The 17,886-nt window shown below is 38.2% G+C and overlaps 1 protein-coding gene across 1 annotated transcript in view; it reads right to left on the reverse strand.

Moving 5' to 3' along the window:
- Nucleotides 1-17,886, reverse strand: part of RYR2 (ryanodine receptor 2) — a 732,757-nt gene that overhangs the window by 153,654 nt on the left and 561,217 nt on the right. The window contains 8 exon segments of the mRNA XM_027588196.2: nucleotides 4,306-4,381; nucleotides 6,130-6,207; nucleotides 7,985-8,122; nucleotides 8,790-8,879; nucleotides 10,993-11,071; nucleotides 13,293-13,456; nucleotides 14,908-15,048; nucleotides 17,036-17,126. Of these exon segments, the coding sequence (XP_027443997.2) occupies nucleotides 4,306-4,381; nucleotides 6,130-6,207; nucleotides 7,985-8,122; nucleotides 8,790-8,879; nucleotides 10,993-11,071; nucleotides 13,293-13,456; nucleotides 14,908-15,048; nucleotides 17,036-17,126 (857 nt within the window).

The following is a 17,886-nucleotide window of genomic DNA, read 5'->3' on the forward strand; positions in this document are numbered from 1 at the left end:
TGATAGAGCGGCATGTGTAACAGGACCACATTACAGAACTTCTAGTATCTATTATACACGGAGTATATATAAGTCATATAAGGCTCTTGCCTCTCCAGTGTCTTTAATGTTCTAATTAATTTAGGAAACCCATTCAAAGAAAGACTGTGCATAGGCCTTCTAAGAGGCAATTAAAATACGGATGCGCGGGTATTTGTGGTGTCAAGTTCTGATGACATCTGCAAGCACATGAGAAGGGAGGAGAAGCCGCATGCCCTCTCCATCCAAAGGAATTCTGGATGTGGAGTGTTTAAATACAGCCCAAAACATGCACAGCTTGAGCTAGTGAAATTATAAGGCACATTTCAAGGGATAGGCTTCATTTTCCACCCCCAAGAGAGAGAGAAGGAAAAAAATGTCTTAAGTATGGAATTTTTATTTTTTTTTAAAGATTTTATTTATTTATTTGAGAGAGCGAGAATGAGAGAGAGAGAGAGAGAGCACATGAGAGGGGGGATCAGAGGGAGAAGCAGACTCCCTGCTGAGCAGGGAGCCTGACGCAGGACTCGATCCCGGGACTCCAGGATCATGACCTGAGCCGAAGGCAGTCGCTTAACCAACTGACCCACCCAGGCGCCCCAAATATGGAATTTTTAGTATGCTTCCCAGATCAAACAGTACTTTAGAGTCACATATTCCACACAAAACCTATACTTACGCGCTAAAAGCGAATCTCTCTTAAATGTCTAATAAGACTAGCATAGATACTTGACTGATTAAAAATTTTGGCAAGCATCTAGGTTTCCAGTTTACCTATTTTAGTGAAAAGTACAAAAGAGCATCCTTTTAGATTTAGAAAATACTGAACTTTTTAAAAAACGAATACTGAAAAATGTCTTTATAAAATTACGGACTTTGTAAAAATTTCTGTAAAATTTATAAAAGTTTCAGAACATGCACTGGTAATTCCAGATGTAAAGATCTGATGAGCGGTGTGCCCCAGGTGTAAAGTTTATAAAACACGTATGGGAATATATTTTCAACAGGATGCTGAAATTCCTGGAAACCAAGCTGCTAATGGGAATTCCAGAAAAAATACCTAAAAATAAATATTTGATTTGAATTGTGGGGACAACATAGAGCCTATTAGATCAGTGTCCAGTATGATGTCGCCGGGAGCCATTAAAACAATCACAAATAATGAATTTGCCTGACGTGTGAAATAAGCAATCAAAAAGGCAAAGGAGAAAATGCCATATTTCCCTGGAATTTGCTTGGACTGAGAGTTCCATCTACAGAAATGCAATCGCGCACTGAGCTTTCTCACCATTAGGTGACACTATAGTGTCATAAATGCAAAGAACAGTCTGCTGCTACCAAGCCAACAAACACTGAACACATGAAGGATCCGCCAGTTATTTTATAGTCTGGTATTAATAGTATCGAGTATAAAGCAATTGTTAGAAGACAATAGAAACCAGCACTCTGCAAAGAGCAAGAAGGATAAAGAATATATTATTAAGCACACCGAGAACAGATTTGACTTCTACCATAGTCAAAGATGTAACAGGATGTTTTATGAAAAAAAAATTGTAAACCAAACATCGAATTTAATCCTGCAATCATCTCCTATTTTGAACTCCACTATTGCATTTAGTCCTTTATTCCTAGAAAATTATATTAATTTGGCAACCACAGTGATTTGGGAGTCAGATACCAATACCAGATAATCAAGGAAGGAGAGAGAGAGAGAGAGAGAGAGAGAGAGAGAGAAAGAAAATAAAAAGCCCAGGATAGGTGGAAACTAAAGTATGCAGCTCCTGAACAGATTCTTTTAGATGTCTAGGTGTGTGATTGTAAATTGTAAATGACTGTAAAGGTAAATGACTTTCTGTTTCTAGCTGTCTCCTTGTTCCTGACTTCCTGTACTTCTCTCCTGCTGTTCCTTCCTCCATCCCTCCCTTCCTCACTTACACACACACACACACACACACACGCACACACGCACGCACACCACAGGCACCAAGACAGGGACCGTGACTGGCACCTGAGGACACAGGTTAGTGTCAAAGTCCCCAGGAGAGAGAACAAATTTGAGAAAAGGCACAAGTCGTTTTTTTCCTAAAGCTGTCCACAGCCTCTCGCTTATCTTCTTCCTAAGACTCATCTCTCCGACTGTTGTTAGTCTCAACAACCAAAAGCCAAGATTCAGTGCTGTATATTCCAACACCTTTCCTCCTGGTCTGCTGTTTTGGTCCTCAACCACTCACTTTCTCCTTCAAAAGGGGAAGGTTATGTGGAGTAAGAAGATTAAAGGTTTTGAGGACTAACATCACCACCTCACCGTTTGGCCTGACACACCCACGCTTGTCTCCTAACCACGCAGTCTGAATCTGGACCAATACAAGTTGTCCACAGAGGTCTGGACGTCTCACAGGCAGCATGCCTTCAGGAAAACACTGGCTGTGGGACACCTAATGGCTGGCTCAGAAATTGACCAAGCCATAGTGACTGAAACCTACTTGGAAAAAAATAGATTTTTTTCATGTCATCAGCTCATGTGAAAAATAGGGATTTTGTTTACTAGTCATGTGGACAATGCTCCTTCAAGAATTCCACTAAGCAAAACTCTATGCCACTATGACTCAGCTAGCCATCCATCCATCCATCCATCCATCCATCCATTTAACAAATGTTCATGGAATGATTCTAGAAAAATAGGCCTAGCCCTAAGTCAAATTTTGCAGTAGCCAATTGTGGTGTAAGAAATCCTCTCTGTTCCCAAGATGTCCATCAACAGATGAATGGATAGAGAAGATGTGGTACACACACACACACACACACACAATGGAATATTATGCAGCCATCAAAAGGAATGAGATTTTGCCATTTGCAACGACGTGGATGGAACTGGAGGGTGTTATGCTGAGTGAAATAAGTCAATCAGAGAAAGACATGTATCATATGACCTCACTGATATGAGGAATTCTTAATCTCAGGAAACAAACTGAGGGTTGCTGGAGTGGTGGGGGGTGGGAGGGAGGGGGTGGCTGGGTGATAGACATTGGGGAGGGTATGTGCTATGGTGAGCGCTGTGAATTGTGCAAGACTGTTGAATCACAGATCTGTACCTCTGAAACAAATAATGCAATATATGTTAAGAAAAAAAAAAAGAAGAAGATAGCAGGAGGGGGAGAATGAAGGGGGGTAAATCGGAGCGGGAGACGAACCATGAGAGACGATGGACTCTGAGAAACGGACTGGGGGTTCTAGAGGGGAGGGGGGTGGGGGATGGGTTAGCCTGGTGGTGGGTATAAAGGAGGGCACATTCTGCGTGGAGCACTGGGTGTTATGCACAAACAATGAATCATGGAACACTACATCAAAAACTAATGATGTAATATACGGTGATTAACATAACAATAAAAAATTAAAAAAAAAAGAAATCCTCTCTGTTCATTTCCATGGCTGACTCTAATTTGTGCTACTCTGCTTCCTAGTGTTTGGTACATGGTACCATCCTACAATATCACAGCTATACTTTTCACCCTGAAATACCCCAGACCTTCAAAACTATCTCCCATATATTTTTACCTATGCCAACAAATAAGAAATAGAGTTTCTTGGTGCCTAGAACTACACAGTAAATATTACAAAAGTAACAGAAGTTATGGTCCTGATCTTGAGACAGTTATATTCTCGGGGTGGGGGGGGGAATAGAAGTCCATATAGGAAGTAATCAGAGGTGTGCACGTGCATGCACACACAAAATCATGTTTATAGACCAATACTGAATAAATAACAATGAACGAGATCATCGGTGTAGGAGGCACTAGACTGAAGAAATGATTTATGCAAATAAGTTAAAAAAAGATTTGAGAAATTACTAAGAATATTTAGTCATTTTAGTATGTAAGAAAAACAGCAGAAGAGAAAAGCAAAAGCATGTAAGAGAGAAGAACATGACTGGACTGACCAGAAGTGGAAAGGGATGATGTAAGGAAAATATTCAAGTTAGGGATAGAAGTCAGTGAGCAAGGTCTAAGTAATTCACAGAATACCTTGAATGTTAGGATGAGAAACCAATATCTACAAGCTAAAATGTGTAAGAGAGAGCCATCAGAATTCTGAGACACGAAGAAATGTACACTTGCCGTCAGGTAATTATGGAATTTCCACCTGAAACTGTTACAGGCGTATTTGAACTGTTCTAAGAAAACAAATGTATAATAAGTTCTCATTCTAAAAAGACCGTTTTATCCATTTCAGAGATTCACAGAGTCGCACTCTGATTGTTTTTTAATCAGGATTTTTAGAAAACATTACCTTTGGATTCCAGTTCCAGTTTCTTTTTCTTTGCCCAAATATTATGGTAGTTTTCAGCCATCATTTCTGCCATAGCCTTAAATGAACGAAATATTTAGCAAATCAGTTATAATTTAAGGAGTAGAAATAGAGGACTTTGCTTGCCAATATGTAATATCATAACATACTTTAAATTAATAAATCATAGCTTGTCAGTGCTAAAATACCTCTGAAAGATAGTGAACACAACTCTTAGTTGGAATCTAAATCCCAGATAATTCTACCAGCCTGTGAAACCACGCAGTAGTAAATGGCAGAGGTGATTTGATGGGAATGATTCTTGTTATTTGTAATGTTCAAGGACACAGGTTTTATTAATTCAATAATGAAACTTCAAATTAGCCGTGAACTTTAACAAAAAATCTATTTATTTACAAGTTCTTATTGTAATCTCCAAAGCTTTAAAAGACAATCTAAACTTTACTAAACAATGAATGCAAAGAACCCTAGAGGGACATTCTAGATTCCATGTCTGTCCCAAACTTGGGGAGAGACCAGACAACTCAGACAAACCACATTAACCTTTCTGTGGACTTTTGGTTTTTTTTTTTTTTTTTTTTATTTGAGAGAGAGAGAGAATGTGTGTGTGCAGGGGGAGGGGCAGAGGGAAAGAATCTCAAGCAGACTCCCACTTGAGTGGGGAGACCAACGCAGGGCTCGATCTCACAACCATGAGACCATGACCCGAGCTAAATTCAAAAGTCAGACACTTAACAGACTGAGGCACCCAGGTGCCCTTCTGTGGCCTTTTGCTTTTTGATAAGATTGCCTCTCAGATTCTTTTTCCCTTTTGATTTTCAAGTTAACTATCTCATTTTAAGATACCCATCCATACAGGAGCATCGGGCAAGCCAAACAATGGAAGATAATTAACATGACCAACGACATAGGGTTTGCCTTTACGTATTTATTTCTCTTGGAATAATACTAACAATACCAATATTGTTGTTTGATCATTATGTCAACCTGTCAACTTCTGATCCAGGACAACACATTTTCTTTTACTCAAAGCAGCCATTTCAAAGTATGTTCCTTAGGGACAAAGGAGAACAGATACACCTATGGATGGAACAGGCAGAACGCCACCAGTTCAAAATGACTTAAAAGATACGTTCTTTAATGAGTAACTGTGGTTACTGGATAAATGACTTAAAATTCACATTGTTTAATGAGTAACTGGATAAATGACTTAAAATATACATTCTTTAATGAGTAACTAAGGTTACCGGATAAATGACTTAAAATACACATTCTTTAATGAGTAACTGAGGTTACCCTTAAGCAGAGCATTACTAATTCCTTATTTACTCTCTTTTCACACACAACTACTTCATTATAGGAGGATTTTTTTTAATAGACATTATCTTTAAGGAAAAGAAATTATCTAGAGGAAACATCCTAGAAAAAGTTATGCCAACTTTAAAAGCAATTAAGAAGTTAAGGTCCATAATCTATAAATTCGATAGACCCTTTATATGATCACCACATTCAAATAATTCATGAGGAAAAATATGGAAAGGAAAGTGTTACAGTATGCTTTTTAAAAAATGAACTTTGCAGGATACTTTTTAAAAAAATATTTTATTTATTTATTTGATAGCGCACAAGCGGGCAGAACAGCAGACGGAGAGGGAGAGAGAAGCTGACTCCCCGCTGAGCAGGGAGCCCGATGCGGGGCTCGATCCCAGGACCCCGGGATCATGACCTGAGCCGAAGGCAGACGCTTCACCAACTGAGCCACCCAGGCGCCCCTGCAGGATACGTTTAAAAGTCAATAATACTTACGTGCAGGTCTCTGGACAGTGTGACATTGCTCATGTCAATGGCTCGGGGGCTATAACCATGCGCAGCATCTACAGAAACCTAAACGATTTATGTGAAAAAAATGGAGTCTAATTAAAAAACCCAGTGGAGACCTAAGACAAACGTCAGAAATGTGGGACAAATAAACCTCCACGTGTAATGTTTCGTCAGCTGAAACTGGCAAGTATATCTGTACAAACTTAGTTCACAAACATATCTAGCAAATTAAATCATGTTTGGGTGTCTGATCATTTCCATTGATGACTGAATAATACATCCCAACATCTCAGGGACTGCCAATCCCAAAAGCTAATGGTCAGAATTCAACAAATTGTGCAAAGAATCCAAGATTCTGAAACATTACCTTCGTCAAAGGATCCCTGTATTCTTCAGTTTCTCACAGATTCGAATTGGCTGCAATAAAATTTACTCTTCCTCATGCAAACAGTAATTAATCAAAGAGGGCAATATCTACAAATGTCTCAATGGGCCAAATGTTAAGACAACATACAACCAACTCTTTAATTTTAAAAGTAGTCGGTAGTCAACGATTAACAAAGTTATCCCCAACAACAAGGAAACATAGTTTCTGAATTTTGGCAATTTCTGAATTTTGGCACTTTTTAAAAATGAAACATATCTTTTCATCAACTCTAAGGCTTCTCATACTGTCTTGTGTTCTTTTTTTTTTAAGGTTCATTTATTTGAGACGTGGGTTGGGGGAAGGGCAGAGGGAGAGGGAGAAGCAGACTCCCCGCTGAGCAGGGAGCCCGATGCGGGGCTCGATCCCAGGACCCTGGGGTCATGACCTGAGCAGAAGGCAGACGCCTAACCAGTAGAGCCACCCAGGCGCCCTACTCCCACTTCCACCCATCTCAAGGTCTTTTAACTTTTTTTTAAATTTTTTTATTGTTATGTTAATCACCATACATTACATCATTAGTTCTTGATGTAGTGTTCCATGATTCATTGTTTGTGCATAACACCCAGTGCTCCACGCAGAACGTGCCCTCTTTAATACCCATCACCAGGCTAACCCATCCCCCCACCCCCGCCCCTCTAGAACCCTCAGTTTGTTTCTCAGAGTCCATCGTCTCTCATGGTTCCTCTCCCCCTCCGACTTACTCCCCTTCATTCTACTCAAGGTCTTTTAACTTTGATCGTACTGGGAAAGCCCAAGTAAAACAGTACTTTCATAAGATTCCAGCAACTGGGGATCATCTTTGGGAGATTCTGCCTAACACAACATCTATAATCAAATTATTGTTCTGACCTTGTCATGTCCGAGGGCTGCTGTGTTCCCTACCTTACCTAACATAACCACCCACCTGGCCGGCCGGCCCGGATCCATGGCTATCGCCTCGGATTACTCCTCCTCATCCACAATCCTCTATCAGACAGTCACAAAATTCTGTCTTTTCTACTTCAACAATATCTCCAGGACATATCCACTTCCCTCCATTCCCATTATCTTTGCTCTAATTCCGATATTTACTACTTCTGTTTTGTTTCACGGGATGTCTACAGTATCTCCCAAGGAATCGGCCTTTCTGTCTTCAATCTCCCCCTTCTTTAATTCATTCGCCATTCTGTCATCAGAACTGTATTTCCAAAATGTTTGTTATTCTCCAAATTTTTCCGCTATACAGGAAAAATCTGCGGACATAGGCTGAGCCATCCTTGCCTCAGTATTTCCTGTAGCACCAAGCCATACTTCATCAACCCCACAATGATGAAATGATTCCTAATTTCGCAGATACCATGGCAAATGTATGTCTTAAAACTGACAAAAACCAGAATTAGACATGAGCAGTGGATTCACCACTGTGGTGCTCACCTGACTTGTCTGAGAAATTCGACGCGTGCGGTTATAGAGCGCCATGCTGTCTCCCTCCCGTGTTCTCTCAATCCTCCAACCCCACGCCAACATGGTTTTTAAAGACTCTTTGATTGGCCAGCGATAAATTTCTTTTTCCTAGCGACAAAAAGAAAGAGGAAAAAAAAAAGGGCGTGGGTGTGATGAATCCGAATGAAACTAAAAAATCTGAAATAGACTGCCTCTACTTATAAAGAAAAAAAGATTGGCATTGTTTATTTAAAAATGAAAAAGTAAAGTAAAATCTCTGAAAAGCAGAGTGTGAGCTGAGACTTAGTTTGACTAAGACTGCTAAAGAGGGATCTCAGCGTGGAGGTTAATTGCCTTTAGTTTCCCTACTTCTGATACTTTAGATAGAAACTAAAAAGGAGAAACAGTGCCAGATTATATGATACGCATGTGAAGGCTTTTCCATCATCTGAATAAACAGACAAGAATAACTCTTGCTCCATAAGCACCAAGCTACAAAGTCCTTTTCACCTCATTTGTCAAGATACTGACTGTTCCTCCTAATAAGCAAAATACATGAAAACTTATAAATAACAATCATTGTAAATAATACTTCATTATCCCTCATCAAGAAACTCTTAAGCATGATAAGAATATTTTCTAAAGTCCTTAAAAATACTGGGGAGGAATAAAAATAAAAAAAGGGACAGAAAAATATTGTGAGAATAACCTCATAATTTACATAATTTACATAAATTGCATAATAAAAATTCAAAATAAATTAAACTACATATCCAAAAAAAAAAAAAACCCTCACCTTTTCAGATAATAGTTTATATGGCTTCATTAATGGTTGAACTTTAGATGAATCTGAATATATTTCTCCATAAATCCATCCATTTGCCAACTTAAAAAAAATCATCAAAATTATTTATACAGATTAGTTTTTTTTTTAAAAAAGATTTTATTTATTTACTTGACACACAGAGAGAGACAGCGAGAGAGAGAGAGGGAGAGAGCACAAGCAGGGGGAGCGGCAGGCAGAGGGAGAAGCAGGCTTCTCGCATGAGCAGGGAGCCCGATGTGGGGCTCGATCCCAGGACCCCGGGATCATGACCTGAGCTGAAGGCGGCGGTTTAACCAACTGAGCCACCCAGGCGCCCCTATACAGATTAGTTTTTGAGAGTGTAGGTGTGCATGTGTTTAAGTGTATTTGGTAAAATAAATCTAAAATAAACTAAGACATTAAGGTTTGATTTCCACCCAGCATAAGTCAATATAAAGATTTCCATCCTAACCAGTATTATTTTTGAGTAAACACTGAGAGCAATTCTTCTCATCCAAAGATTAAACACACCCAGTCTTCCTTAAACAGACCCAGGTCTGTGATTCTGTCATAAGCACTCCCCCCAGGAGCAAATTACGGGGTGCATGGCCCCCATCATATTGATTCTGCCACATCTTGGGACCCTCCACCTGAGATGCTCTTTTTATTATTTTTTAAAATGTTTTTTTGAAATGCTCATTTTAAACAGGAAAACTGGATTATTCTGCTTTATGTGGAAGCTTCTCTGAATAATGCTACCTGTTTTGTCTGCTCCAGTATTCAATCATCTCTCAACACATTTGTTCCATGTTATTTTGCCCATATACATATTCTGTATCCATCACCGTTTCCCTATCTCCTCTCATATCTGCCTATGGAATCTGAGTAACTGGACTGGAATTGCTCAGGACAGCCTACCTGGACATTTCCTGTCCATCACCACCAGCTCAGTACCCAACATAAAAGAGAAGTCTTTACATAAAAGAGAACTTAACTCATACTGACTCACCTCGTAAGTAAACGAGTGAACAAAGTGAAGGAGCCACACATTTATCAAACCAAAAAGAGGGTTTCTTAGGAGAAGGAGACGGACTGGTTAAGGCAAGAACTGAAATTGAATAGAAAGTCTAGCAGGATGACACAGAGCTGCTGTACAAAACCTCAGAACCTGTGATGTTTGACCTTCACGCCTCCAACAGTGCATGCTTCTCTTAGATTCCTGCATCCTCAGCTCAATTTCTCTGACAAACCTTCACAGTTATCATCTCTCAAATTTAACCAGCCTCAACATAGTGTGACTACTCAGCCACAAGCTTTCTTTTGGAGAATTTCATGGTAGGTAGGACATGTGTTACTTATCTCATTTGCTTACACTATTTTTTTTTTTTTTTTTGACAACACAGACATGTCATCTTGCCATGTGATTTATCCTTAGTGACCTACAGATCTTCTGGGTAGTAAGACACACAACAGAGGAGTAGAAGATGTAAACACTCAATTCGAATCAATAATTTTCAAGGTTTTATCTAATATAAAATTATATATAAAGTCAAAGTTTCTTTAAAGGATTTCTGATGCAGAGTCACCTTTTCAGATAATAGTTTCTATGGTTTCACTAATGGCTGAACTTTAGATGAGTCGGAATATGTTTCTCCATAAATCCATCCATCTGCCATGATTATTACTTGTACTTATGATTTTTACTTTGTACTCCCATAAACAATGTGTTTAGAAACAATATTTATGACTTAATACAATTTTTATTCCTAAAACTGTGCTTAAGAACAAATACTTTTTTTTTTAAGATTTTATTTATTTATTTGAGTGGGGGAAGGGGCAGAGGGAGAGAATTCTCAAGCAGACTCCCCACTGAGCACAGAGACAGGCGTTAGGCTTGATCTCACAACCCTGAGATCCTGACCTGAGCTGAAACCAAGAGTCTGTTGCTTAACTAAGTGAGCCACCCAGGCGCCCCTTTATGAACAAATATTGTTATTCATATGTATATTACACATGTGTTAATGGCAGAACTAACTAAATACTGTATCAACAAATCATAATTAAATGTTCTTTCTTAATCTAGACACAGCTTTCACTTTAAAGTAGAAAACTGTCATGGTCAGAAATATTTGAGCAGTGACTCGTCATTAGGCACACTCAGTACTGAGTTAGAATGTGATACTCTGACTTTTACCTTGTCCATTGACCATTTGTCATGAGAATGTTCCGCATATTTGTTAATGAAGTATTCCAACTTCTCAGGAATTGTAATACTATGAGAAAAATAAAGGAAAAAAAGCTTGATTTTTATAGGATTTACAGGAAATCATACCAATAATTTACTCACAGCTTATGGCTGCACAAATCCCACTTGATGCACAACTGTTAAAAAATTATCTTAACAAGGTATTACTTTTCCATAGTGTAGGAACAAAGTAAAACGCAAGCCGTAATGTTCTATCTGCTTATCTTATATTAATCCATACATTATTATGGCTCCACATAAGTTATATATGATAAAAATTATATATAATATAAATAAAAATAATTAAATTATATTCAAAGATAAGGACAATAGATTATACCAAAAAAAATTTAAAACCAGAATCAAGATACAGTTTGACGCAATGAGCTTAGAGACATACTTCTCTTCTATATTCATTCTTTGAAGTTATTCTCCCTTTTTGACTTAAGTCTTGTCTACAACAACTGTAAGTGGGTAAAAGATGGCTGAAATCTGGTTACATTTTTTAAATGTACTAATATTTTAAATTAATGTCCCACAACTGGTGATGTGTTAATGATTTTAAACTTCATGGTCTACAAATAACATTCTAACTGTTGTTAATATGGATTATAGTGAAAAGTAACCTACTCATGCTCTGTGATCTTAACACTTATTTTTGATTCCTTTCATATTTAACTAATATTTGATCTCTTGAACAGATGTTGAGTGCATGCAAGTGATAACCCAGTCTAATGGTAAATATGGGACTTGGAAATATTAAATATATTGATGAATGGACTATTAAATATACAAACACATATATATATTTCCATTCATTCACACACATAACTTATTAACACAATTAACATTGAGAACTGAACTCTAAATAAAACCTAGCATAATGAGATGGTTTACTGTTCTTTTTCAACAATGTTATTAGTCAGTGATTGAACTACAGGACACAGACATACTTAAGAAACGATATATAAAAATCACAAAGATGTAGAAATGATTGATATCACTAAGTAAACCTAACCTGGTAAGAATTCCCCGAAGGGGCAAGCCTTGGTAAATGATTACACATGCCCAACAGTTGTTAATTAATTAGATTTAATTAATCAACACCAAGACCATGACATGTTTGGATATTATTTTAAAATCCTGGATTATATTGTATGTTAGCAAACCACACACTTACCCATGTAGGAACTGAGCATGTGATAGTCTGATTTACTTACATTGGAAGAGATACAAAGGATCAATCACATAAGCCAAATACTGGGGGGTAGAGTCTTTTCTCACAGGACTGTCATCAAATACCAAACATGCAAATGTAAGGCATTATCCAACTAATGGCATACCACTCGGGTTGAAATTTTGATCGGTTATGGAAGCTCAACCAGCCGGGGGCCACCCAGAAGCCTAAAAGTTGAACTCCCAAGCCAATTCAGACGCTGTGGATGGTAGCTACCAAGTGACTACCTTGCTAACCACTGATCTTGCGGAGTCACCATGGAATCGATAAGATAATGTAGCATGAAGAGTCAGCTCTCCTCCCCAATGGGAAACCATGGTCCTACTCAAAGACAGTAACAACAAAAATGCTGAGACTCCCAAACACCTGAAGTACTGAGACATCCCACTTGCAAAATGATTTACGCAACTAAGTACGAGTAAGAAGTTTTATAATGTTAAGTAACATTTTATCTGTGGCTAAGGTTGTCACACTGTGTTCTAACTATATGCTCAATTTTCCACCAATATTCTCATTTGATATTCCCTGGAATCTCATGCTTTGCTTTATGATGCTGAACATCGGCTACTACCCCTAGGCTTCACTAGATGTACATGGTGGAGTGACTTCCCGCAGCTCAGAGGACCAGCTTTGCCCTGCGTGCTGGTATCACCCCCAGTCAAAGACAATAGACGGAGGTTGGCTGCAATTATTAATAAACATTCAGGGTAAATTTTCAACTAAAAATATAGCTGATATGCTTTCTTGATTCTCGTTATTGTAGATATTACCATGTGGTTACATACAGAGAATCTGGGTTGAGTATCCTAGAAGGTAGATCTTGTCTACTTCTGATATTTGTATAATCATTATTGGTACTACCATCATTTCGTCAAGTAAAGGGACCCCTATCAAAAGGATACCAATTCAAAGGGGGCATGGATTAGAGAAAGTTCACTTTAGTACCTTATTCAATTTCAGACTTCACACATCATTTACAATAAAAATCTGCTGCAATAGAAAGAGTCCATACTTTGAGGTATCAACAGGTTGTGGGTTAAAGTTCCCTTCAGAATCCATTGATGACTGTTTTTCCATCATACTGACATAATTTGACTCCATGTAGTCTGGAGGCAAAGCTCCCGCAACTGCACTCAGGCAAGGCAGTGCCAGTTTGAAAAGTTCTTGTTCATATTTCTGAGAAGAAATGGAGGACCAGAAAAAAAAAACAAAACAAAAAACCAACAAACAAACAAAAACACCAAAACACAAAAAACCTGTATTACTATTGAGCAAAATTTGTCAAAATGTTTGCTGTGGCTGGCAAGATGTTTTAAGAGAAAATCAGAATGACCCTAGGCTAACTCAACTCCCTCACAGATTCTTTCTCTAGCAAATGGAACATAACATTTCACGGCCTGAAATCCCACCAGACAGGAGAGAGGCTGAAGTCAGATTTACTGCAGTTGCCACTTAAGAAGAAAATCTTTGCTTCTTCAAGAGTTTTTCTCCAATATTTTATGAAATAAACCTGAATATTCTAAATGTGTAACATGTCTTTACAACACAATTTCAATCAATAGCATAATTATAGAAGATTGCTACACCATATTATAAAGACTATACTTGAAACACACATAAAAGGACATTCCAGAGAGTAAGAAATTTAAACAGATCTGTATCACATTACAAAGGTATGAAAAATAGAATTCTAAACTAAGAAAGAAATTGTATAGGGAATATGCACAATCAAAATTTCTGGGAAGTGTTATTTGTATATTAATTACATAAGTGATTAAATTTGTATTTATAGATTTTTTTAAAAAAATATTATTTAAAAATTATCTCACTTTAAGTGTTCAGTTTTAAATTAATGTTGTAAATCCTTCTAAAACGGCCTCCTACGTATTATTTTAAAAGGACCCTCAGTTTACCAAAGGCAATTCAGTGACAAAAAGCATCAAGATGTAGCTTCCAACTGTAATCTCGAGTGAACTTCACTCTATTACACAGCAAACTTCTCGATATCCTGCTCCAGTTGCTTAATAATGTCTATCCAGGAGTTCAAACTGATTTTGATTAATCATTTAAGCAGAAGCATACAAAGCACCCTGTTCTGATTTTCCCTGAAGAACTAGCCCCACCCCCAGCCTTGTGAAAATATATAAACTACTCTTTATAAATATATCAACTCGTACAGAATATTGCATATAGAAAGCAACACGGAGTGGAGTGACTTAAATCTCCACAGCAGCAAAGTGGGAAAAGCCAGTAAGGCCACTGGGATATTATAATTTTATGAGATTGCATATTTTTATATTTGATTGTACTTCTTCATGGTTTTTAAGATCCGGGTGACTAGGGAGGGTTTGAGTCCAGGTTAAGTCCAAATCATCAGAAACTCAACCATGTGCATGATTTCCTGAAATGCTTAGCCATTTTAAGTTCTGAAGGTGTTACGATCACAAGGAACGTGTTACCATAATGATTACCAAAATTAAATATAAATTGTATTCTCAACATTTGTTGGACATTAAAAAAGGAAAAAGAACTATCTAAGTCTTAACAAGTAAAGATAATATTCCACTAGGAATATTTATAGCTCTTAAATTATTGCATCACACAAAGTCCATAAAATCTTAAATCACCTTTTGAGATAGGGCGTCAAAAATGCCCCAAAACAACTTTCTTGATAAATGAAGTTCTTCTTCAGAGGCAGCTCCAAAGTTCCCCCACCCTCCAGGCAGGCAGTAATATTTCCAGCATCTTTCATAATGATTTGTCAGCAGCTATGTGAGAAAACAATTATAAAAGCAATGAGTGGAAGATACCTTTTATATTTTTCCCCTTTCTTCCCATTTGACATTCAAATGCCACGTAATAAGGTCAACTGAAACAGAACTGCTCAATCCCATACGAATTCGTCTGGAGAACACTATTTACCTTTTATACATGCCTCTTTGAAATATAACACTGAGCACAGTATGAGGACCCAATGCCCAATTTAACACATAAGTGCGCCTTGAACAGCATTCTTTATGAGGTTGGTTATTGACGTATCCCTGAGTCCTGTATTAGTTGCTATCATTTACTCAGTTTTACGAATCGCGATCCTCTGGATATGCACATCTGCACTTAATGAAAGGACTAATGTCAGGGTGACCCAGAGGCACAAGGAAGTATCTCTAGGATACAGCACCTGAAATGTACATTCTAAGGGAAATCTACCTCTGAATATTTTTGCTTCCTTTTTGCCAATCCTTAATCACCACACTTTAGGCTTTGCTTCAGAACTTAACATCTCTAAGTAAACTTCCCAAACTACTCCATTTCAGTAATTTCTTTACCTATCTTTCTTTGGTGGTTATGGATGCTAAATTTCTTATCTTGCCCAGTGTCTGTGTTCATCTTCAGTTTTCCTCTGTCTACATTTTGTTTGTTTAGGACTAAACTGTAAGTTTAAAGACAAGGATAGAATCTTCTAATTCTTCTGTGGTTCTTGAGTAATTCATTTTTGATCTTTAAACTAACAAATATTCACAACTACTTGCTGAATTAATAAAATTATCTTATGAATCAACTATAAATTTTGGGACTCTCTTTTCCGTAACTGAGGGAACTAGATCAAAAAGGATTGATGTTATTAAAACAAACTACATCTTTTACTAGAGAAATACTCACACACACACAATTTAGAAATCTCAAATGATGAAATGTTAAGAACTAATGTGTTTGGATTAACTTGGAAATATCTACAACCTAAAAGAGTTTAACACATAAAGTAATACCATCTCTTTTTTCAGGTAACTTCCAGCTCATTTGTATGAAGAAAATTTTGTATGGGAAGAGCTCTTCTAGAGGATAAAAACTGTAAAAATGGGATTTTCAGCAAGGATATCATTTACTCTGCATCATTCATTAACCTAAATTTATTAAACCAAGACGAATTTTCAGGGAGAAAGACTGTATTTGCTAAATATCTAGGGAAGCTTAGAGTAACAGCAGCTCAAAACACTGACTCATTTATATCTCAAACTTCTTTTTTCCAGCACTGGGTGGCCATGAGGAAAAATGAGGTTTACCAGATGACAGCGCAGAGAAGCTACCCATAAAAGAGTCCATTACATGCCTACGACCTCCACGCACAGACCATGCTATTAGATGTATTGGGACACACCGAATATTCTAATCCTAAAACTGGACTGCAAAATTAGATGACAGAAAAATATTCTCAAGTCAGTGAGACAGTATGAGACCCGTTCATTCATGTACAGAATAATGAAGCCAGACAGAGAAAATGTCAGTGATTCTTCCATACCCGGTGACAAACTGTAACTGCAGAGACAGAGAGGTTATCTTTGAACCCTAAGACATAACATTTGGAAATTGCCATGTGATTACCGACTTAGAAAGTGGGTGTTTTTGAAAGCCTGCTCTTTATCCCCGAAGGTTGCTAATATTTCAGGCCACACCTATTACATGTTTTCTACCCTAAAGAATACCTTGGCTCATGTTTTCTTTGTTCCCCATTTTTCCCATTGATTTCCATCGCCATTCACCCACAGGAAATCAATCTTAGAACTCCTATGATCTTTTAGGACTTATTGTATTGTGATGTACACATTTCTCAAATTTATATGCCCACTTCCAAGAATTGGGAGAAATTTTCCAGCATTGAAAATCAAGCCTGGTGTTTCTAAGAGCTGTACATACTGTAAGAGGAGAAAAGTCAGAGGACCCAGTAATCACCTAACTACAGCCATTTCCTCTACTTACCTTAAGAGGCATCTTTGCATGTTCATTTAATAATGGCACGTCAAATACTAATCTTCGGAGTAAGTGCTGCATCATAGAAGGTCTCAATTGGCTGGTGGGACAAAGTTCATTTTAATAATGAAGGGCGATGTCTCTAAACTGAGGAAATAATTCATGAGACTAACTTCTATAAGCCAAGAACCTGTACCTACATCTCTCTTCAGATGGGGTTAATGAGGTGTCCCCAATCCAAAGATTAGCCCACCACTACACAATTTTATACAAGGCTACATTTCCAACTCCTCTCTATCACCCAAGATCTGAAGCCCACTCCTTATTTGCTTCCGATGTTCCTCTTCTCCCTTCACTTCCCAACCACCCACCACGATAGGCCCTACTGTTTCCTGAGACCCTTGACTCCAGCAATTACAGTAAGCGCTTCTTCCCTCACTCCATTGGCCAGGAAGGGTCTTCCGTGACGGAATTAGAAGCAAACACAAGAGGGTGCGCGGAAACAGGAGGGAGGGGGGGAAAGGCTGAGGCAGAAATCCGGCCAGAGGAGGATGGGAAAGAAGACTCACACACATCTACTGTGTCAGGTCATCCTGACTGCTTCAGCTCCTTTAAGAAGTAGATAAACTCTGGGAGATAGTGACTTTGGTCACATTTTACAGAATGTTAGCGTCAGGGGAGTCAGAGACATAACCCTCTCATTTTTCATCTCCGTCAGCCCCATCTGGCTTCTAAATCCACGTAGTTGGCTGTGAGTGAAAACATTTCTTCACCAGGGCACCGCGAGACCACACGCCTTCGCCTGTTCTTGCAATCAGAAGGAAGCCACCACCCCACCCAGGGACGTGAGAAACTGTCAC

Source organism: Zalophus californianus, chromosome 15 (assembly GCF_009762305.2).
Source record: "Zalophus californianus isolate mZalCal1 chromosome 15, mZalCal1.pri.v2, whole genome shotgun sequence".
NCBI classification, from domain to species: Eukaryota; Metazoa; Chordata; class Mammalia; order Carnivora; family Otariidae; genus Zalophus; species Zalophus californianus.